Below are 24,595 nucleotides of genomic sequence, written 5' to 3'. Positions count from 1 at the left end.
GGTGTCTGATCATGGCATATGGTGAGTTGACTTCAGTGGCTTCTTTTCTGGAAGATCTCACAGAGTCAAGGCTCAGCTCAGCACTCCTGGGCTGCATGCTGTAACTCTGGGGGGCCCTTTTTTGTTTTCTGGCCCCTAGTGTTTAGGAATCCACTGCACTGGAGAGACCAAGATTTTCTCAGTCCACTGGCAATTATACTTTGGGGGTACTGGCCAAAGTGCTTCACCTGGTTAGTGACAGCAGGATCTGTACTCACTCACTTGCATGCCCATGTCACTAGCAGCAGCAGCAGGGTGTACTAATGTTAGCTCAGGTGGGTAGCAGTGCTGGGATCAGAGTGGCAGCATCCATGCACACATGCCAGCAGGGGAGAGGAGGCAAGGTCTACCCATGCTCATGCTCCAGCAAAGGAGTGAGTTTCACTGCAGGCAAGTACATGCCAGCAAAGTGCCAGGAGTAGGTTGCAGTGGGGGTAGACCTCAGGTGGACAGGTGCACATCATGTGGGTCAAGTCAGTTGGAGCTCTCTGATGGTTAAGTGCACTCTGTCAGTGAAGAAGCTATGATGAGGGACTCTAGGAAACACCATGCTTGGACATCAGAGACTGTGTTGCAGATGGATGCAGCTAGGCTGGGGCCCCCACAGAGGCCAGGAGACAGAGGGTGCTCAGATTGGACTAGCTCTGTTCTACAATCGAGACCTGCCCTGCTCTGTCTAGGTCTGACAGTCACCCAAAGGCTAAAGCCACCTTGAAGATCATAGTGACCCTTGGAGAAGGGGTATCCCTGGCCATTCTCCACTGTAGCTAGCTGAGGAGCCAGACTCTCTGGGCTCCTTATAGGCTGGAGTCCTGCTCCTGCCATCTCTTTGAACAGCTCTTCCTACCAGCTCACATGTCCATGGGGATCATGGGGTCTCCTGCAGCCAGGATTCCAGATGTCCATAACAAGAGTGGGCCATTCCCCACCTGCTCAACCCACCACTTCCCCAGGAACTGCTGGAAATCAGGAATAAGTCCCAGTATGGTTTCCCATCTCCCTCCCACTTCATCCCAGCATCAGCCTCCTCCCTCTACACAGTCACCCTCAATGCCTCAGGAACTTTGTAATCTAGAAGGTTTTGTATGATGACTTGCAACTTCAAAAATACAGTTTTTAATAATATGGTGTCATTTAGATTAGTAAGTATGTATTTAAAGAAACATCATTTATTTGATATTCTTGTAACTAGAACTGTGGAGAACCTTGAGGTTCTCAGGCTGAAACCATAGAGCCATTGCTCTATGACATGAGCTATATAAAGACATAATTTACAAGAAAAAAAGCACATAGTCACCAGAAAACTTGAGGATTAAACTTCCATGATCAATGGACTAGCAGGCTATAAAAGCCTGAACTCTTAACTCCAATACTCTAACAATACAGAAAAGGAGTGCAATCATCAAATAATAGATAAAGGGAAACAATTATAAAGTATTATAAAGATGAGAAGGCAGAAGAAGCAGTATTAGACCTGAAAAAAATTGATTGAATCACGCCTGATTTACTGAATTGACTCTGTGACTTTTTTGAAACAAATTAAATCTTTCAAACAATCAGTTCTAAGAATATTAAACTTTTACATTTTGTGAAGTACTCTATTCTGAAGGCTTAAAATGAATATAGAAGTACCAAAAGTATGGCTTCTTCAGTTTAAACCTAGTAAAGGGATTAACTATGTGAGAATATGAATATGAATTTTTACAAGAAATACAGCAAAGAACCACAGGAGTTCTGGAAAAGGAACAGCAGTGGCAAGGAAAGTTACAGAGGCCTGAAAACAAGACCTGTTCATCACAGAGCAAATCACCTGTGGAAGAATTTAAAGGAACAACTGGAAGGGGAGCATTGAGCAAGAAGATAATAGGAAGCCTCAAATGCTAATCTTAAAAAAAAAAAAAAAAAAAGATCCAGATTCTTTGATTGATTTTGAAATGAAGTCCTACATTGTCACCTAGGCTAGCGTGCAGTGATGCGATCTCTGCCGACTGCAACCTCTACCTCCTGGATTCAAGCGATCACTTGCCTCAGACTCCTGAGTCGCTGGGATTACAGGAGCCTGCCACCATGCCTGTCTAATTTTTGTATTTTTAGTAGAGCCAGCGTTTTCACCATCTTGGCCAGCTGGTCTCTAACTCCTGACTTTGTGATCCACCTGCTTTGGCTTCCCAAAGTGCTGGGATTACAGGCGTGAGCTGCTGTACCAGGCCCAGATTTATTTTTATATTGTTAAATCTATTGCTTGAAAAATCAGTTTACCATAGTCAAATGAAGGAAGGAAAACCCAGCACAAATATAAAGTAGTTATTATTAGTTTACTAAATTCTGTTACCATTACTGATTAATTTTCCAAATGAGCACACATCTAGACCATTTCTAGAATATTTAAATTTCTGGGTTATTCAGGAATGCAGATGTCCTCTGGCAAATGTCCCTGCCTCTCAGTCGGCGATTAATTTACATTCCCATCACAGTGTAAAAACATTCCTTTTTCTCCACAATTTTGCCAGCATATAGTCTTTCTGGACTTTTTAATAATCTCCATCCTGACTGGCGTGCAGTGGTAAATCATTGTGGTTTTGATTTGTATTTCTCTAACAATCAGTGATACTGAGCTTTTTTTCATGTTTGTTGGCCACATGAATATCTTCTTTTGAGAAGTGTCTGTTTATGTGCTTTGCCCACTTTTTGATGGTATTTTTTTACTTGTAAATTGAAATTGCTTGTAAACTTTGGGTATTAGATTGCAAAAATTTTCTAGCATTCTTTAGGTTGACTGTTCATTCTGATGATAGTTTCTTTTTAGTTTAATTAAATACCATTCATCAATTTTTTCCTTTCTTTTTGCAGTTGCTATTGGCATTTTCATCATGAAAGCTTTACATGTGCCTATGTCCTGAATGATATTGCCTAGATTTTCTTCCAGGGCTTTTATAGTTTTGGGTTATACATTTAAGTAATTAACCCATTTTGAGTTGCTTTTTGTATAAAATGTAAGGAAGGGGTCCAGTTTCAGTTTTTCTGCATATGGCTACCCAGTTCTCCCAGCACCATTTATTAAATAGGGAATCCTTTTTCCATTGCTTGTTTTTGTCAGGTTTGTTGAAGATCAGATGATTGTAGGTGTGTGGTCTTAACGTGAGTTCACTATTCTATTCCGTTGGTCTTTGTATGTGCTTGTGTACCAGTACCATCCTGTTTTCGTTACTGTAGCCTTGTATTTTAGTTTGAAGTTGGATAGTGTGATGCCTCTAGCTTTGTTCATTTTGTTTGGGATTGCCTTGGCTATTTGGGCTCTTTTTTAGGTAGATATGAATTTTTAAATAGTTTCTTCTAATTTAGTGAAGAATGTCACTGATAATTTAGTGGGAATAGCAATGAATATAATTACTTTGAGCAATGTGGCGATTTTCATGATACTGATTCTTCCTATCCATGAGGATGAAATACTTTTCCACTTGTTTGTGTCCTCTTATTTCCTTGAGCAGTGGTTTGTAGTTCTTCTTGAAGAGGTCCTTTATATCCCTTTTTAGCTATATTCCTAGGTATTTTATTCTCTTTGTAGTAACTGTGAATGGGAATTCATTCGTGATTTGGCTCTCTGCCTGCTTGTTACTGGTTTATAGGAATGCTAGTGATTTTTGGACAGTGATTTTGTATCCTAAGACTTAGCTGAAGTTGTTTATTAGCTTAAGATTTTGGGCTGAGATGATGGGGTTTTCTAAATAGAGGATCATGTCATCTGCAAACAAAGATAATTTGACTTCTTCTCTCCCTATTTGAATACACTTTATTTCTTTCTCTTGCCTGATTGTCCTGACAAGAAGTTCCAATACTATATTGACTAAGAGTGCTGAGAGAGGGCTTTCTTGTCTTGTGCTGGTTTTCAAGGAGAATGCTTACCAATTTTGACCATTCAGGATGATATTAGCTGTGAGTTTGTCATATACGGCTCTTATTATTTTCAGGTATGTTCCTTCCGTACCTAGTTTATTGAGAATTGTGGACATAAAGGGATGCTGAATTTTATCGAAGGCTTTTTCTGCATCCATTGAGATAATCATTTGGTTTTTGTCTTTAGATTTGTTTATATGAGAAATCACTTTTATTGATATGCATACATTGAACCACCCAAGAATCCCAGGGATAAAGCCTACTTGATTGTAGTGTATTCACTTTCTGATGTACTACTGGATTCTGTTGTTGAGGATTTTTGCATTAATGTTCATCAGGGATATTGACCTGAAGTTTCCTGTTTTTGTTGTACCTCTGCCAGATTTTGCTATCAAGATGATACTGGTCTCATAAAATGAGTTAGGGAGGAGTTCCCCTTTTTCAGTTGTTTTGAATAGTGTTAGTATAAATGGTACTAGCTCTTTTTTGTACCTCTGGAGGAAATCAGTTGTCATCTGCCTGGGCCTGGGCTTTTATTGGTTATTACTGCCTCAATTTCAGAACTTTGTTATTGGTCTGTTCTGGGATTCATTTCCCTAATTCAGTCTTGTGAGGGTGTATGTGTCTAGGAATGTATCCGTTTTTTCTCAATTTTCTAGTTTATATACATAGAGGTGTTTATAGTATTATTTGTTGATTATTTGTATTTCTGTGGAGTCAGTGATCATCTCCCTTGTTGCGTCTCTGATTGTTCTCTCTTTTCTTCTTTATTAGTCTAGCTAGTAGTCTATTTTATTGATTTTTTTCAAAAGATCAGCTCCTGGATTTGTTGATTTTTTTTTTTTTAATTTTGAAAGGTTTTTCGTGTCTCTGTCTCCTTCAGTTCAACTCTGATTTTGGTTATTTCTTGTCTGCTAGCTTTAAGGTTTGTTTGCCCTTGATTCTCTAGTTCTTTTACTTGTGAAGTTTGGTTGTTAATTTGAGATTTTTCTAGCTTTTAGTGGCATAATTTTTCCTCTTAACACTGCTTTATCTGCACCCTTGAGATTCTAGTATGTTTTTTCTTTGTTCTCATTAGTTTCAAAGAACTTTTTTATTTCTGCCTTAATTCCATTATTTACCCAGGAGATATCCAGGAACAGATAGTTCAGTTTCCATGTAGTTTTGTGGTTTTGAGTGAATGTCTTAGTCTTGAGTTCTAATTTGATTTTGCTGTGATCTGAGAGACTGTTAGAATTTCAGTTATTTTGCATTTGCTGAGGAGTGTTTTACTTATTTGATCAATTTTAGAGTAAGTGTCATGTGGTGATGAGAATAATGTATATTCTGTTGGTTTTGGGTAGAGAGTTTTATAGCTATCTATCAGGTCTGCTTGATCCAGAGCTGAGTTTAGGTCCTGAATATCTGTTAATTTTCTGTCTCGATGATCTGTCTAATATTATCAGTGGGGTGTTAACATCTCCTTCTGTTACTATGTGTAAGCCTAAGTGCCTTTGTAGGTCTCTAAGAACTTGCTTTATAAATCTTGGTGCTCATTTATTGGGTGTATATATATTTAGTATAGTTTTCTCTTTTTGTTGAATTGAACCGTTTACCATTATGTAATGCCCTTCCTTGTCTTTTTTTATCTTTCTTGGTTTAAAGTTCATTTTATCAGAAACTAGGACTACAACCCCTGCCTTTTTCAGTTTTCCATTTTCCTGGTAAATTTTCCTCCATCCCTTTATTTTGAGCCTGTGTATATCTTTGCACCTGAGATGGATTTCTTGAAGACAGCATACTGATGCTGTTTAACTATCCAGCTTGCCATTCTGTGTCTTTTAAGTGGGGCGTTTAGCTCAATTACAGCTAAAGTTAATATTGTTATTTTGCAGACTTGTTTATGTAGTTGCTTCATAGTGTCACTAGTCTGTGCACTTTAGTATGTTTTTGTTTTGGACCATAATGGTTTTTCTTTCAAAATTTAGTGCTTCCTTCAGGAACGCTTGCAAGACAGGCCTGGTGGTGACAAACTCCCTCAGCATCTTTGCTTGTCTGAAAAGGACTTATTTCTCCTTTACTTATGAATATTAGTTTGGCTGGATATGTAATGCTAGGTTGGAAATTCTTTTCTTTATATGTGTTGAATATTGGCCTCCAATATTTTCTGACTTGTAGGGTTTCCACTGAGGGGTCTGCTGTACTCTGATGGGTTTCCCTTTGTAGATGACCTGACCTTCCTCTCTGGCTACCATTAAAATTTTGTCTTTTATTTTGACCTTAGGTAATCTGGTGATTTTGTCTTGGGGTTGATCTTATCAAGGAGTGTCTTATTGGGGTTTTCTGGATTTCCTGAATTTGAATGTTAGCTTGTCTTGCTAGGTTGGGGAAGTTCTCCTGAATGGCATTCTGAAGTATATTTCTAATATGGTTCCCTTCTCCTTGTCTCTTTCAGGTACCCCAATCAGTTGAAGGTTTGGTCTTTTTAGTAGTACCATATTTTTAAAAGGTTTTGGTTATTCCTTTTCATTCTTCTCTATTCTTGTTTGCCTTATTTCAGAAAGACAGTCTTCAAGCTCTGAGAGTCTGTCCTTCGCTTGATCTCTTTGCCTGCCCATCTTATTTCATAAAGACAGTCTTCAAGCTCTGAGATTCTGTCCTTCACTTGGTTTCTTCTGTTATTGTGATTATATTGTGAATCTTGTTGTGTTTTTCAGCTCCATCAGGTCAGTTATGTTTCTCTCTAAGCTGGTTATTCTGGTTATCAACTCCTGTATTATTTTATCACGATTCTAAATTTCTTTGCATTGGGTTAGAACATGCTCCTTTAGCTTAGCAAACTTCATTATTATCACCTTCTGAAGCCTACTTTGATCAATTTAGCCAACTCTGCCTCAGCTCAGTTCTGTGCCCTTGGTGGTGAGGTGTTGCGGTCATTTGGAATAAAAAAGGTACTCTGGCTTTTTGAGTTTTCAGCATTTTTGCATGGATTCCATCTCACCTTTGTGGGCTTGTCTGCCTTTGATTTTTGAGGTTGCTGATCTTAGAATGGGGTTTTTGTGGGGTCTTTTTTCTTGATGTTGTTGCTGTTTCATTTTACTTTTAACAGCCAGGTCATTATTTTATAGGGCTGCTGTGGCTTGCTGGGGGATTGCTCCAGACTGTAGTTGCATTAGTTTTTCCCTTACCTGGTAGTATCACCAGTGAAAGCTGCAAACAGCAAAAGTGGCAGCCTGCTTCTTCCTCTGGGAGCTCCATCCCTAGGGGATACTGACCTGTTTTTGGCTCGGATGCTTCTGTAGGAGGTGTTTGGATACCCTGGTTGGGAGGTCTTACTCAGTCAGGAGGGATGGGATCAGGGACTCGCTTAAAGAAATAGGTGATTTCAAGAAAAGCACCTCTGCTGCACTGAGGTAAAACCTTCTGTATCCAGACCACCTAGACTCTTCAGAGCCAGCATGCTGGAAATGCTGAGTCAACTGAACCACAGAGATATTGGCTGCCCCTCCCGCAAGGGGATCCATACCAGAGAGAGGTCAGAGTACTGTCCATATAACCCTGGCTGGAGTTGCTGAAATTCACACAACAATGCCCGACTTAGGGAGGAGGGATGCATGGGTGTCCCACTCAAAGAAGCAGTCTGGCCACAGTCTGGCACAGCAAATGTGCTGTGTTGTGGGGGACTCTTTCCTTTTTATGTATTTATTTATTTCTTCATTTTAAATATATTTTATTGTACTTTAGGTTCTGGGGTATATGTGCAGAACATGCAGAATTGTTGCATAGGTACATACATGGCAATGTGTTTTGCTGCCTCCATCCCCCAGTCACCTATATCTGGCATATCTTCCCATGTTATTCCTCCCCAACTCCCTACCCCCTGCTATCCTTCCTATAGTCCCCCACCAACAGACCCCAGTGTGTGATGCTTTCTTCCCTGTGTCCATGTGATCTCGTTGTTCAACACCCACCTATGAGTGAGAACATGCGGTGTTTGATTTTCTGTTCTTGTGTCAGTTTGCTGAGAATGATGGTTTCCAAATTCATCCATGTCTCTACAAAGGACATGAACTCAACAATTTTTATGGCTGCATACTATTTCATGGTGTATATCTGCCACATGTTCCCTGCCCAGTCTGTCATCGATGGGCATTTGGGTTGGTTCCATGTCTTTAATATTGTAAACAGTGCTGCAGTGAACATATGTGTGTGTATATCTTTATAATAGAATGATTTATAATCCTTTGGATATATAGCCAGTAATGGGATTGCTGGGTCAAATGGTATTTCTATTTCTAGGTCCTTGAGGTATAGCTACACTGTCTTCCACAATGGTTGAACTAATTTACACTCCCACCAATAGTGTAAAGTGTTCCTATTTCTCCACATCCTCTCCAGCGTCTCTGGTCTCCAGATTTTTTAATGATTACGATTCTAACTGGCATGAGGTGGTATCTCAATGTAGTTTTGATTTGCATTTCTCTAATGACCAGTGATGATGAGCATTTTTCATGTTTGTTGGCCTCCTGTATGTCTTCTTTTGTAAAGTCTCTGTTCATATGCTTTGCCCACTTTCGAATGGGTTTGTGTTTTTCTTGTAAATCTGTTTTAGTTCTTTGTAGATTCTGGATATTAGTCCTTTGTCAGATGGGTAGATTGCAAAAAATTTTTCCGATTCTGTTGGTTGCCGGTTCACTCTAATGATTGTTTCTTATGCTGCGAAGAGGCCCTGGAGTTTAATTAGATCTTCTTTGTCTATTTTGGTTCCTGTTGCCAATGCTTTTGATATTTTAGTCATGAAGTCCTTGCCTATGCCTATCCTGAATGGTTTTGCCTAGATTTTCTTCTAGGGTTTTTATGGTGTTAGCGCTTATGTTCAAGTCCTTAATCCATCTGGAGTTAATTTTAGTGTAAGGTGTCAGGAAGGGGTCCAGTTTCTGCTTTCTGCACATGGCTAGCAAGTTTTCCCAACACCAGTTATTAAACAGGGAATCCTTTCCCCATTACTTATTTTTGTCAGATTTGTCAAAGATCAGATGGTTGTAGATGTGTGGCATTGCCTCCAAGGCCTGTGTTCTGTTCCACTGGTCTATATCTCTGTTTTGGTACCAGTACCATGCTCTTTTGATTATTGTAGCCTTGTAGTATAGTTTGAAGTCAGGTAGCATGATACCTCCAGCTTTGTTCTTTTTGCTTACAATTACCTTGGCAATGTGGGCTCCTTTTGGTTCCATATGAAGTTTAAGGTGGTTTTCTCCAGTTCCGTGAAGAGGGTCATATGTAGGTTGATGGGGATAGTGTTGAATCTATAAATTACTTTGGGCAGTATGGCCATTTTGATGATATTGATTCTTCCTAACCATGAGCATGAAATGTTTCTCCATCTGTTTGTGTCCTCTCTTATTTCCTTGAGCAGTGGTTTGTAGTTCTCCTTGAACAGGTCCTTTACATCCTTTGTTAGTTGTACTCCTAGGTATTTTATTTTCTTTGTAGCAATTGTGAGTGGCAGTCCATTCTTGATTTGGCTCTCTTTAAGTCTGTTATAGGTGTATACGAATGCTCATGATTTTTGCACATTGATTTTGTATCCTGAGACTTTGCTGAAGTTGCTTATCAGTTTCAGGTAATTTTGGGCTGAGACGATGGGGTCTTCTAAATATACAATCATGTCGTCTGCAAATAGAGACAATTTGACTTCCTCCTTTCTTAATTGAATACCCTTTATTTCTTTTTCTTGCCTGATTGCTCCAGTTAGAACTTTCAATATTGTATTGAATAGAAGTGGTGAGAGAGGGCATCTTGTCTAGTGCCAGATTTCAAAGAAAATGCTTCCAGTTTTTGCCCATTCAATATGACATTGGCTGTGGGTTTGTCATAAACAGCTTTTATTATTTTGAGATATGTTCCGTCGATATGTAGTTTATTGAGTTTTTAGCATAAAGTCTGTTGAATTTTGTTGAAGGCCTTCTCTACATCTATTGAGATAATCATGTGGTTTTTGTCTTTGGTTCTGTTTATGTGGTGAATTACGTTTATAGACTTGTGTATGTTGAACCAGCCTTGCATCCCTGGGATGAAGCTTACTTGATCATGATGGATAAGCTTTTTGATGTGCTGTTGCAATCGGTTTGCCAGTATTTTATTGAAGATTTTTGCATCTATGTTCATCATGGTTAGTGGTCTGAAGTTTTCTTGTTGAGTCTCTGCCAGGTTTTGGTATCAGGATGATGTTGGTCTCATAAAATGATTTGGGAAGGAGCCCCTCTTTTTGGATTGTTGGGAATAGTTTCAGAAGGAATGATACCAGCTTCTCTTTGTATGTGTGGTAGAATTGCTCTGTGAACCCATCTGGACCTGGGCTTTTTTTGGTTGGTAGGCTATTAATTGCTGTGTCAACTTCAGTCCTTTTTATTGGTCTATTCAGGATTTTGACTTCTTCCTGGTTTAGGCTTGGGAGGGTGCAAATGTACAGGAATTTATGCATTTCTTCCAGGTTTACTGGTTTATATACGTAGAGTTGTTTGTAGTAGTCTTCGATGCTGGTTTGTATTTCTGTGGAATCTGGTGATATCCCCTTTATCGTTTTTTATTGCATCTATTTGATTATTCTCTCTTTTCTTTTTTATTAATCTGGCAAGGGTCTGTCTGTTTTGTTGATTTTATTTCAGAAAACCAGTTCCTGGATTTATTGATATTTTTGAATGTTTTTTTGTGTCTCTATGTTCTTTAGTTCTGCTCTGATCTTAGTTATTTCTTGTCTTCCACTATCTTTTGAGATTTTTTTGATCTTGCTTCTCTAGCTCTTTCCATTTTGATGATAGGGTGTCAATTTTAGATCTTTCCTTGCTTCTCATGTGGGCATTTATTGCTATATATTTTCCCCTAGATACTGCTTTAAATGTGTCCCAGAGATTCTGGGACTTTGTGTCTTTGTTCTCATTGATTTTGAAGAACATCTTTATTTCTGCCTTCATTTCATTGGGATTGTGCAAACTCACCAGGGAAACCACACTCCACCCACGATCTTTGCAACCAACAGAAGAGGATACCCCTTCACACGTTAAGACCCAGTGGTTTGGAATTCTAGTCAACCAGTGCAACAGGCTGGGAAATTCCTGAGACAAGAGTAGACAGGGTGAGGTAGGACCACACACCACCATTTCTGTGGTTAGGTTGACTCAGCTTTTCCTTCCTTCTGACTCTGGGAAGTCCAGGCATCCTGGAGAAGAAAGAGTCCCCCACAGCGGTTTCCAGCAAGAATGCAGAGGGTAAGTGATCACTGCATTTCCAAATGAGTTTTTACTGCCCACAGACCAGGAGATTCCCAGGTGGAAAAGTGCCACAAGTTTCCAGCATGGCTCTTTCAGCCAGTGCAGTGATTCTCTGCACAAAAACTCACACAAATCTGGGTGGCTATTTCAACTGGTGCCTGGAACGCCTGAGAGACAGAGTCGCCCATTCAACTGAAGAAAAGGGTGCTGAAACAGGGAGCCAGGTTGTCTGGTTCAGCAGATCCCACCTCCACAAAGACCACAATCTGAAATGCTCTCAATTGAGAGTTTCACAGCAAACACAGCTGGACCTGGGATGGTCCAGCTCTGTGGTGGGAAGGGCATCCACCATTACCAAGGCAGTCCACCATTACCGAGGCAGTTCTCCATTACAGAGACAGTCTGACATTACTGAGCAGATTGCTATTACTGAGGCAGTTCAAACCATACCTCTATGAACAAAACAACAAGGAAGTTCACACAGCAGCTGGGCAGAGCCCACAGCAGCTCAGCAATGCCTCTGTTGGCAGACTGTGACTAGGCTACCTCCTCGCCGGGCAGGGCATCTCTGAAAAAAGGCAGCAATGTGTCAGGAACTTAAAACTGCCTTTTTATCCCAGGTGTCTGTCCTGGGAAGTTGGAGCTTTATTTATAAGTTCCGCTGCAGCTGACTTAAACGTACCTGCCTGGCAGCCCTGAATGGAACAGTGGAGCTCACAGCTCAGCACTTGAGCTTCTATAAGGGACAGACTGTCTCCCTCAAGCAGCTCCCTGACCTCCATATATCCAAAGAGTCACCTCACAAAGGAGAGCGCAGACTGACATCTGGCTGGTACCCTTCTGGGACAAAGATAACAGTAGAAGAAACTGGCAGCAACTCTTACTGTTCTGCACCTGCCAGAGGTGATTCTTAGGCAAGCAGGGTCTGGAGTGGACCTCCAACAGTCCTACAGCTGTGGGGACTGACTGTTGGAAGGAAAATTGAAAAACAGAAAGAAATAACTTCATCATGAACAAAAAGGATGTCCAGAGACCCCATCCAAAAGTCACCAATTACAAAGACCACCGGTAGATAAATCCACAAAGATGGGAAGAAACCAGGGCAAAAAGGATGAAAACAAACACCCAAAACCAGAATGCCTCTCCTCCTCCAAGGGATCATAACTCGTCACCAATGGGGGAAAAAAGCTGGATGGAGACTAAGTCTGATGAATTGACAAAAACAAGGCTTCAGAAAGTGGGTAATAATAAACTTCTCTGAGCTAAAAGAACATGTTCAACCCAATGCAAAGAAATGAAGAACCTTGAAAACAGGTTTGACGAAATGTTAACAAGAATAAACAGCTTAGAGAAGAGTATAAATGAATTGATGGAGCTGAAAAACACAAGACGAGAACTTCACACAGCATAAGCAAGTTTCATTAGCCAAATCAACCAAGCAGAAGAAAGGATATCAGAGATTGAAGATTAACTCAATGAAATAAAACAAGAAGTCAGGGTTAGAGAAAAAAGAGTAAAAATCAATGAACAAAGCCTCCAAAAAATACAGGATTATGTGAAAAGACCTCATCTGTGTTTGATAGGTGTACCTGAATGTGATGGAGAGAATGAATCCAACCTGGAAAACACTTCAGAATATTATCCAGGAGAACTTCCCCAACTAGTAAGGCAGGCCAGTATTCAAGTACTGGAAATACAGAGAACACCACAAAGATATTCCTCAAGAAGAGTGATCCCAAGGCACATAATCGTCAGATTCACCACGGTTACAATGAAGGAAAAAATGCTGAGGGCAGCCAGAGAGAAAGGTTGCGTTACCCACAAAGGAAAGCCGATGAGACTCACAGCAGATCTCTCAGCAGAAAACCTACAAGCCAGGAAAGAGTTGGGGCCAAAATTCAACATCCTTAAAGAAAAGAACTTTCAACCTAGAATTTCATATCCAGTCAAACTGAGCTTCATAAGTGAAGGAGAAATAAAATTCTTTACAAACAAGCAATTACTCAGAGATTTCATCACCACCAGGCCTGCCTTACAACAGCTCCTGAAAGAACCACTAAACACAGAAAGCAACAACCAATACCAGCCACTTCAAAAACATACCAAATGGTAAAGAGCAATGACACAATGAAAAAATGGCATCAACTAATGGGCAAAACAACCCATTGATGGGCTAACATCAATATGGCAGGATCAAATTCACACATAACAATATTAACCTTAAATGTAAACGAGCTAACTGCCCCAATCAAAAGTCACAGACTGGCAAATTGGATAAAAAGTCAAAACCCATTGGTGTGCTGTATCCAGAAAAACATATGCTTAAAATAAAGGGATGCAGGAAGATTTATCAAGCAAATAGAGAGCAAAAAAAAAGCGGGAGTTGCAATCCTAGTCTCTGATAAAACAGACTTTAAGGCAACAAAGATCGAAAGAGACAATGAAGGACATTACTTAATGGTAAAAGGATCAACCCAACAAGAAGAACTGTCTATCCTAAATATATACGCACCCAATACAGGAGCACTCAGATACATAAAGCAAGTTCTTAATGACCTACAAAGGGACTTAAGACTCCCACACAATAATAGTTGGAGACTTTAACACTTCACTGTCAATATTAGACAGATCAATGAGACAGAAAATTAACAAGGATAGCCAGGACTTGAACTCAGATCTGGACCAAGCAAACCTAATAGATATGTATAAAACTCTCCACCCCAAATACACAGAATATACATTCTTCTCAGCACCACATCATACCTACTCTAAAATTGACCACATGATTGGAAGTAAATCACTCCTCAGCAAATACAAAAGAACGGAAATTATAACAGTCACTCAGACCACAGTGCCATCAAATTAGAACTCAGGATTAAGAAACTAACTCAGAACTGAACAACTTCATGGAAACTGAACAACTGGCTTTCGAATTTTGACTGGATAAACAATGAAATGAAGGCAGAAATAAAGATATTCTTCAAAACCAACGAGAATGAAGACACAACGTCCCTGAATCTCTGGGACACATTTAAAGCAGTGTCTAGAGGAAAATATATAGCAATAAATGCCCACATGAGAAGCAAGGAAAGTTCTAAAATTGACACCCTGTCATCAAAATGGAAAGAGCTAGAGAAACAAGATCAAAAAAACTCAAAAGCTAGCAGAAGACAAGAAATAACTAAGATCAGAGCAGAACTAAAGAACATAGAGACACAAAAAAAAATTCAAAAAATCAATAAATCCAGGAGCTGGTTTTCTGAAATAAAATCAACAAATTGATAGACCACTAGCCAGATTAATAAAAAAGAAAAGAGAGAATAATCAAATAGATGCAATAAAAAACGACAAAGGGGATATCACCACAGATTCCACAGAAATACGAACCACCATCAAAGATTACCACAAACAACTCTATGTACATAAACCAGTAAACCTGGAAGAAATGCATAAATTCCTGTACATTTGCACCCTCCCAAGCCTAAACCAGGAAGAAGTCAAAATCCTGAATAGACCAATAAAAAGGACTGAAGTTGACACAGCAATTAATAGCCTACCAACCAAAAAAAGCCCAGGCCCAGATGGCTTCACAGAGCAATTCTACCACACATACAAAGAGAAGCTGGTACCATTCCTTCTGAAACTATTCCCAACAATCCAAAAAGAGGGACTCCTTCCCAAATCATTTTATGAGACCAACATCATCCTGATACCAAAACCTGGCAGAGACTCAACAAGAAAACTTCAGACCAATAACCATGATGAACATAGATGCAAAAATCTTCAATAAAATACTGGCAAACCGATTGCAACAGCACATCAAAAAGCTTATCCATCATGATCAAGTAAGCTTCTTCCCAGGGATGCAAGGCTGGGTCAACATATACAAGTCTATAAACGTAATTCACCACATAAACAGAACCAAAGACAAAAACCACATGATTATCTCAATAGATGCAGAGAAGGCCTTCAACAAAATTCAACAGCACTTTATGCTAAAAACTCAATAAACTACATATCGACGGAACATATCTCAAAATAATAAAAGCTGTTTATGACAAACCCACAGCCAATGTCATATTGAATGGGCAAAAACTGGAAGCATTTTCTTTGAAATCTGGCACTAGACAAGATGTCCTCTCTCACCACTTCTATTCAATATAATATTGAAAGTTCTAACTGGAGCAATCAGGCAAGAAAAAGAAATAAAGGGTATTCAATTAAGAAAGGATGAAGTCAAATTGTCTCTATTTGCAGACGACATGATTGTATATTTAGAAGACCCCATCGTCTCAGCCCAAAATTGCCTGAAACTGATAAGCAACTTCAGCAGTCTCAGGATATTCCTACCAAAGAATCATGCAGTGCATTTTTTAAAATACTTCTTATATCATGAATAGTCATATTCGCTTTATAATGTAAATATATTTTTTAAAAATTCATGTTTATAGCTACCTATGCATGATATATGGGCCTACATACTTAAAAAACACCTGCAGGAATCGAGTAGAAAGATCTCCAACAATTGTAGACTTTTTTTCTAACCACCCGGTTTTGGTTTAGGTGCTTGTTTTTAAACCAGTGACATTTTAAAAATCAATAATAACTAAATTGTTTAAAAATAATTTAAAAGAGTATAATTGGATTGTTTGTAACTCAAAGAATTAAAAAAGATAAAATGTTTTTAACTCAAACTTTGCAAAAAGGGTAAATGCTTGAGGGGATGGATACCCCATTCTCCATGATGTGCTTATTTCACATTAAATCCCTGTATCAAAACACCTCATTTGCCCATAAATATATACACCTGCTATGTACACACAAAAATTTAAAATTCTGTACTTCAAAGAAGTAAAATATTTAGTGGGGGTAGCAAATAGCCACATGTCATGTGTATTTTAATCTATTTATACTTTAGTGTAATTTTAAAATTAGCCATGTGTTACTTTTTTGTAATTGATTACTATGTATACTGCATTAGTATATTTTTCAACCTTAAAAATTACATTTAAAAAAAAATTTCAAAAAGCTAAAAACTCTTTAACCAGTGCTTCCAATTTAGATCCTTTCCCACTTCTCACAGAATATATATGTATTCATAGAAAACGTATAACATTGTTCTTCCTGCGTTATTTTACAAAATGGTGTCATACTGTATTAAATTGCAATGTCATATTCATTACCCATGAATTATATTGTATATCTGTCTCAACTTTTTTGCTGTAAACTTTACCTACAATGAAATCCATAAATCTTAGACATTCATTCACTGAATTGTAACAAGTGCAGATACCGGTGTAACCCAGTCCTCACCAAGACATAAAACATATTACTCCAGAAAGTTTCTTTATTCACTCTCATTAAATTTTTCTCTCATCATTCAGAGGCAACTACTATTCTGATTTTTTAATCACAGATTAATCTCACTTGTCCTGTTAGAAAAATAGAATCATATGCTATATAATATGTGTAAGGTTTTTAAAAATAAAGTGTTATGTTCTAACATTTCATCTATGATGTTGAATATATAATTTTTATTGTTATTCCTGAGTATTTAATTATGTAACTATACTACAGTATGTTTATTTGTGCTCCCACAAATCCTCCTAGTCTCAACTATCTCTAGGTCTTTGGTCTCCTGTTCTTGCCTAGCAACCACCTCAAACAACAAGTCAGCCTGGGCTCTGCCCAGCTCTTACTCCAGCAAGTAGAATAATAGCACTTGCTACTTGGGATTTCTCTGTTACCACTGAAGCATGACATGCAATGAGACCTAATTGGTTCTCATATGTGTGTAACCTGGAACTGATGTAGTATGCTCCATGGGGAAAATCTTGGACCATGAGGAGATGGGCCCCAGCAGATAAATTATTCTTTTATCCTTCAGTGGCCTGTAGCTCATAATTCATCAAGTCGGGACATAATTGTCATGGGTCCTTTCAAAAGATTATACTTGATACTAATAAAGACCTACTCAGAAATCCATGTCCTCATATTTGTTCTCTGTCCCTAACTCCCTTTTTTGCCTGCTCCTGTGCTTCCTAGCAAAGTAGTATCAGGTAAACTTTTGCCTCAGTTCTACTTCCTGGGGAACCCCAGGTAATGCATCTTATGTGCAGACATTTAGGTTAGTTTTTGTCTTTTTTCTTTTACTTACCTGAAATGTTTCTCTAGAGTTTTGGTAGTTTTTAAAGTATGTTGAAGTAGGGTTTCTCCTTTGTCAATCCTCAAAGTAGAGTCTTACGAGCATCTTCTCTGTGTCAAGCACTCTTCTAAGTGATAGGAAAACACTGGTTAAAGATAATATTTATATTTCCTGCTTGATGGCCAGAAGTTACATAGGAATGTTATAGGGTAATTGATTAACTATTTCTAGTCACTTCTGTCCCCTTGCTTCCATTGCTCTGCTCTGCCAGTAGCAGAAATTAAGAGTATTTCTAGAAATGTGAATATTGGCATATTTGTAGTAGGTTTAGATTTAAAGACCGTTACTCCTAATATGACTACAGGCTACTTCAGACAACTTTGACAGGGACTTGAAAATGGACAGTAGGCCTTCTGTAGAGAGGATCTAGAGGGCACTTAGGTCCACAGAAATTTCTAAGGTATAACTACCAACATATCATGATTAGCCTCCTGATATTTACCCTGTCCTACTTGCCCTGCTGCTTTGTTGCTTAATGAAAAAAAATAGACGACAGAAGTGGGGAATAGGTTTTGAACAGTTTAGTTCTAAATAAAGTGTGGGTGAACATGGTTAAGTCATGGGAATAATCTTAAATATCGTCAATTTAACATTGGTGGCTTTAGGTAAGTTAATAAAATTTGCAACATTTAACTAAGATAAAAATTCTATCCAAATGTTAAACAAAAAGTTTTAATCTGCTCCATGATCTAGCTTTAAGGAGTCTCTGGACTCCGTGAAATTTTGTGAAATATAGCATATATAGAAATTGTGTGTGTTTTTCTAGGGAGAGGATCCACAGCTTTCAGAAGAATCTCAGTGGGATTATTTTGGGGGTGGGGGACAGGAAGCAAGCAAAAGGTTCAATTTGTTCATTTTCTAAGGTGGAAAAAAAAAAGCAAAAGGAAAATGATTAAGAGTTTATGAGTCAAATGTGCTGCTGCACAAGTAATTAGAATTTTGTTTTGCAACCTGTGCTCTCATGTCCCAGGCTCTTAGAGGGAAATGCATAGTTGGAGCTGCTGCCACCTCCTTCCCAAGACTTGTACCGTCTGCCTGGATATCAGGAGGTACCATTTTCTCCACTTCTTTTGACATAGAGGTTTGATTTTGTATGGGAAGCCCTTTCCACTATTTGTGGAACTCTCAAACTTCATTCTTCTGGTTTTTTGGTAGGAAAAGAGTGACTTTTCTAACTGTATCTTATAAACTTATACAAAGTAAACTATAGCCAGTCGTTAAATTATATGATAAAATGTAGCCAGATGTTTTGAAGATAGTTATATATATATATATATATATATATATATATATATATATATATAACAAACATAGCATTCTAATGACTACTAGTTATAAATAACAATTCAGGACTGGAAACATTGAAAATAAAGTAATAAATTTAAATTACTCTGATTATTAGTCTCATTAAATGGTATATATACTATTCTTTTAATGCTTTGTACACTGGTTGGGATAACTTGGTTTCTCCTCATGGTTCCTTTTTTTTTAATTTGTGGACAGATATTCTGGTAAATTTCTCACAAGAGGCCTGGTTTCTTAAATTTTTCAGTGCATTATAGATAGTGCCAAGACCTATATGTCCAGTCTGTTCTCTCTATAAACTGATTATTTTATATTTGTTGAATTTGATTTTAATTTTTGTAAATCCCTCAAAATTTGGCTGGAGTTTCTATTTATTAGGAGAGCTTCTTAAAAGCATTTGAGAGCAATAAAAAAAATTCCAGTTTTGAACCTCAGCAGAAGAAATAGACCTGACTTCGAATTTGGGTTCAGTATCCAGTTTCTAAAGGTACTTCAGGAGAAAACTTACAAACTTGGTTACTTTGTGATGACAGGAAAATTTAAAATATATTTAAACAGTATATTGGTTTATGGTAATGGAATTATATTTAATCCATTTGAAAATGTTATTGATTATTCAATATCCTTTATAGGATATTTTCTTTTTTTTTTTAACTTTGAAGTTCAGGAGTACGTGAGTAGAATGTACAGGTTTGTTACATAGGAAATGTGTGTTATGGGGGTTTGTTGTACAGACTATTTCATCACCCAGGCATTAAACCTAGTACCCATTAGTTATTTTCCTGATTCCCTCCCTCTTATCACCCACTGTGCTCCAGTAGGCCCCAGTATATGTTGTTCCTCACCATATATCTATGTGTTCTCATGATTTAGCACCCACTTATAATCGAGAACATGTGGTATTTAGTTTTCTATTCCTTCATTAGTTTGCTAAGGATAATGGCCTCCAGCTTCATCCATGTCCCTGCAAAGGACATGATCTCATTCCTTTTTATGGCTGTATAGTATTCCATGGTGTAAATGTACCATATTTTCTTTATCCAATCTGTCACTGAAGGGCATTTAGATCTAGTCCATGTCTGCTATTATGAATAACACTGTAATAAACATGCCCGTGCCTATATCCAGAATGGTGTTGCCTAGGTTGTCTTCCAGGGTTTTTATAGTTTTTATGTTTTACATTTAATCCATCTTGAGTTAATTTTTATATATGACAAAGGGCCCAATTTCAATTTTCTGCATATGGCTAGCCATAAAAGCATATTTTCTTATAACTGTTACTCCTTTATGCAGTGAAACTTTTTTATTGAGGGGTATTATTCCAGAAATAGAATGTAATGCCTATTCTGCATTAGCATACTACAATGGACTCAATGTTGTTTGTGTTCCACCTCCCTCAATTCATATTTGAAATTGTTAAATGGAAATCCTTAGACAAATTTAAATTTTGAGTTTATTTCAGCAAAGCAAAACAAAACAAAAATGGTTCAAGAATTAGGCAGTCCTCTGAATCAGATCACTTTCAAAGAACTCTAGCCAATAATGTGATCTGACATCATTTACAGAAACTGGAAGTGTAGTGTAGAGACAACTTTATTGGTTACTGTTTAATTTGTTCCAGAGCCTCTTGTAATTAACTAAAGCTCAGCTACTATAGCTAAACTCCCTGCTAATTTGGTCTGTTAGGCTTAGTGCAAGAGCCTAGTCCAAATCAGTGGCTTCTCACAAATTTTATTTGACAAAATCCTAGCCCCAAGGTGATGGTGTCAGTCAGTATGACCTTTGGTAGATACTAATAATTAGGTGACAGGGTAGAGCCCCTATGAACAGAATTAATGTCCTTTAACAAGGACCGAGAGTGCTCCCTTGTGCTTCCCACCATGCAATGACACAGCAAGAATATAGTTACCTGTCTATAAACAAATCAGGCGCTCATTAGACATCAGGTCCTCCCGCAATTCCAAGCAATCTGCCAGTTCCTTGATCTTGGACTTCTCAGGCTCCAGAACTTTGAGATATAAATTTCTGTTGTTTATAAGCCATTTAATTTATGGTGTTTCATTATAACAGTCTGAGTGGATTAAGACACATACATTAATTTTTCTTGGTAACTCAAGGTCATGATTTATCAAAATAGTCATTATCCTATGCCTATACAGCAATGATCTCAGTAGTTACTGGGTTATTATTATACACACAAATGCATACACATAATTAGATACCAATCAAACATTCATCTTGACTGCCTTTATTTAATTATAGAAAATTCTTCAAAACAGCTCTTTGATTTTAAAATGACAAATGTTCTTATCTATTATTTGACATTCTGTTATATTGGTTTTTTATTTTAAAAATTGATTTAACTATCTAGACTGATGGTTCTTAACAAGAGGTGTATGTTAGGATCATCTTTTTAAAAGCATACTTGTCCAAGACTTACCCTAGAAAGATTTTGACTCAGTAGGTTTGTTTTGGAAGTGAACTATGATTTCTCGTAAGCTTCAAAGTGAATTTTTATGAACAGTCAACTTTGGTAACCATGGATTTAAGGAAAGACAGTAGTCCTCCTGTATCTGTGGTTTCACTTTCCATGGTTTCAGTCAACTATAGTCAACTGTAGTCCAAAACTATTAAATAGGAAATGCCGTAAATAAATGATTCGTAAGTTTTCAACTGCATGCCGTTCCAAGCAGCATGGTGAAACCTTCTGCAGTCCCCCTAGATCCTGCCCAGGATGTGGGCTTACACTTGTCCAGTGTATCCATGGTATGTACATTCCCTGCCCATTAGTCACTGAGTAGCTGGCTCAGTTATCAGATTGACTGCCACTGTATCACAATGCTTGTATTCAGATAACTCTTGTTTTACTTATTAATGGTACCAAAGTACAAAAGTAGTACTACTGGCAATTTGAATACACCAAAGAGAAGCCATACTGTATCTGAGAATTAAATCATGAAGGGCCAGATGTTGAGCATTTAAGTGCTAGTGAGTATGGCACAAACATTGGATGCTCTCACTTCTTCCTTCTCTCCCCTACCATTGCACATATAAGGAAGAGATGCTTTAAGGCTTCAGAGGCACTATATGTTGAGGATCATTTTATTCTCTAGTAGAGTGTCTCTTCGTGTATCACTAACTCTTTTCCTTACTGCATCTCCTACTTACTACCTTTGTTTTTGGTTTTAGTTATTGTTTCTATTCAGGTAAAGAAGTTAATAGTTACCAAGTTTTATACCCCTACGACTGCTTTTTCATTGCTTTCATTCATTATTGGTATATTTGGAAAAATTGCTACTATATGCCCAGGAGCTCCTGCCTCCCCCTCAAAGACATCACAAACCCAGATATTTCCAGAAAGCTAAATTCTACATTGTTGAAGGTCTTTCATCTCTTTCTTATAAAACAATTTTTCTGTCACATTGTAAAAAAATTTTTATAGTGTACTGTATATGTACTGTAAAACAGTAAAGATTCATTGCTGAGTAGGAATAATAGAATTCCACAGTGTACGATTTCTCCTAGCTCTTCCTACTGAACAACAGCAATAAGAACAAATGATAATCGAACAAACCCAAGTATGACAATTAAATTTATTCACTTGTTATATTTACAATTATAAATGCAAATCTGTGCCAGTCTTTTAATTCTCAGAGTCATTACGAACCTTATTCTCAAAGGATTTGACCTGCAAACATCAAAATTTCAGGATTGGGTTTATTTATCAGTTTTCCAATGATCTTACTCTCAATGTTTTTATACTTAGTTCAGAAAATTAAATTAACCAAATAGCTAAAAAGATGATTTTAAATTATATTTTATGAAATTACGGATGGTTTCCAGTTAACCATGTTTCATTTTTTGTTGCATATTTGTTAAAAAGAGAATGGTTAGATCTGGAAAATGCTGTTAAGAAACATTCCTTCTTTTAGTTTTATGTTCAGACATTTATTATTCAGCAGTGAGTATGATGATTTTTTAAATAACCAAAGCAGTTGGAAATTAGAGCTGCTTTTTAACAAATTTTACTTAGTCATATATTTGTTGTTGCCACATCAGAGTGTGTATGTGTATAGTTTTCAGTCTAATTATTGTAAGTCTCATGGCAGAGGAAGAAGTCATGGGAGCACCAAATGATAACTCTTCTGTTTAGGAATGGCACCTACCATTTTTACTTACATTCCATTGCCCAAAACAAGTCAGATGGCCAAGCTTGAGAATTAATAAGGCAGCAAAGTGTGTGTGGGGGGGGGGGGTTGTTTTTTTTTGTTTGTTTGTTTGTTTTTAACCAGGGAATGAGAACAAATAATTGGAAGCAATAATACAGCTTAAACACATACACACTCTAATATGTTTTGACCCTCTTGATAAAAAATATTTGTTTCTCACTCTTACACATGTAAAATATTTACCCACTTCCTTCACAAGGTATATGGTCACAAGTTCCATCCCAGACTCAAAGTGCAGAATTTAATTAATGATAGCTGTTGTATCGAGTCTCCATATGGCCCTTCTTGATCCAGTGAACTATGAACTAAAAAGACAAATTTTTTGTGCCACATAAACCCATTATTCACTGTTGGATCAGGAACAGGATAATCACAATAACTCCAATTTAGAAAGGGAAAATGGGACAGACACAAGAGCCGCTAGTTAGTAGCAATTTTAAAATCCCACTGGCATATGTTGCGAAGGAATCCTACATTGTGGTAGGAATTTTTTTTTAATTTAGCTTGGATTCTTTTCCCTACCATTATATTTCTAGTCCATTGTCTCTGTGGTTTTTAACTCTGAATTTTATGTGGCTCATTTTTTTGTATTATCTTCCTTGGCCATATCAGGAGAAGGTATTGAAGTATATATGTCTTTTTAGGGCTGAGAAACTTTTTTCAGGGTATTTATTGCCATAGAGGGTTGGGGCCAGAGGGCATTATAAATCTCAGATAGTCCAAGTCTCTTGGTTCATGTAAAAAGCTATCATGGCAGTAAAACTGTGTAAACCTTAGCTTTTTATTTTATTCAATATGTTTACTTGTGTTAGTAGCTATTTCGAAGACAGTTATTTTGATGACATGCCCATCTTTCTTTAGACTTAATTGCTGGCATGTTAAGCTTATAAGACTTCCATGAGAAAATGTACATAGTCTCTTTTCTCTGATCCACTTTTGTCCAAGGATTTGTAGGGGCTACACTTAATCTAGAAAGAACTTATTGAGTACCAGTTTTAATATATGAAGAGGTTATAACAAAGGACATCACAGTTGTACAGTTATACCATGTATTTTTGTACTTTGCTTTATTTCACTTTGTAGACACTGTATTTTTAACAAGTTGAAGGTTTGTGACAATGCTGCATTGAGCAAGTCCGTCTGCATCATTTTTTCAGTAACTTGTTCAAGTTATCCAGAACAAAAATGTTCTCTTTTTGTGCCTCTGTGTCACTTTTTGCAATTGTTGCAATATTTTAAACATTTTTATTATAATATCTGTTATGGTAATCTATGGCCAATGAACTTTGATATTACTATTGTAATTGTTTTTGGAGTGTCACAAACTGCGCCCATATAAGATGGTGAACTTAATCCATAACTGTTGTATGTGTTTAGACTGCTCTACTGACCAGCCATTCCCCCATCTCTCCCTTTCCTTGGGCCTCCCCATTCTCTGAGACACAATAATATTTAAATTAGGCTAATTAATAATCATACAATGGTCTCTTAAGTGTTCATGCTAAAGGAAGAGTCACATATGTCACACTTTAAAACAAAGCTTAATTATTATTAAGCTTAGTGAGGAAGGCATGTAGAAAGTCAAGAAAGCCCAAAAGCTAGGCCTCTTGCACCAAACAGTTAGCTAAGTTGTGAGAGCAAAGGAAAGGTTCTTGAAAGAAATTAAAAGTGCT

At 37.6% G+C, this 24,595-nt stretch overlaps 1 protein-coding gene across 6 annotated transcripts in view; it reads left to right on the top strand.

The window, feature by feature from the left end:
* Window positions 1-24,595, top strand: part of RNF180 (ring finger protein 180) — a 237,554-nt gene that overhangs the window by 124,865 nt on the left and 88,094 nt on the right. The window contains exon 7 of one of the 6 annotated variants that reach the window (XM_010336580.3): window positions 18,359-18,437. The exons of the other annotated variants lie outside the window; for them this stretch is intronic. Within the exon in view, the coding sequence (XP_010334882.2) occupies window positions 18,359-18,437 (79 nt within the window). The remainder of the gene's footprint in view (window positions 1-18,358; window positions 18,438-24,595) is intronic. 6 annotated transcript variants of the gene reach the window in all.

This window comes from Saimiri boliviensis, chromosome 1 (assembly GCF_048565385.1).
Source record: "Saimiri boliviensis isolate mSaiBol1 chromosome 1, mSaiBol1.pri, whole genome shotgun sequence".
Classification (NCBI taxonomy): domain Eukaryota; kingdom Metazoa; phylum Chordata; class Mammalia; order Primates; family Cebidae; genus Saimiri; species Saimiri boliviensis.
This window is presented reverse-complemented; position numbering and strand designations above follow the sequence as displayed.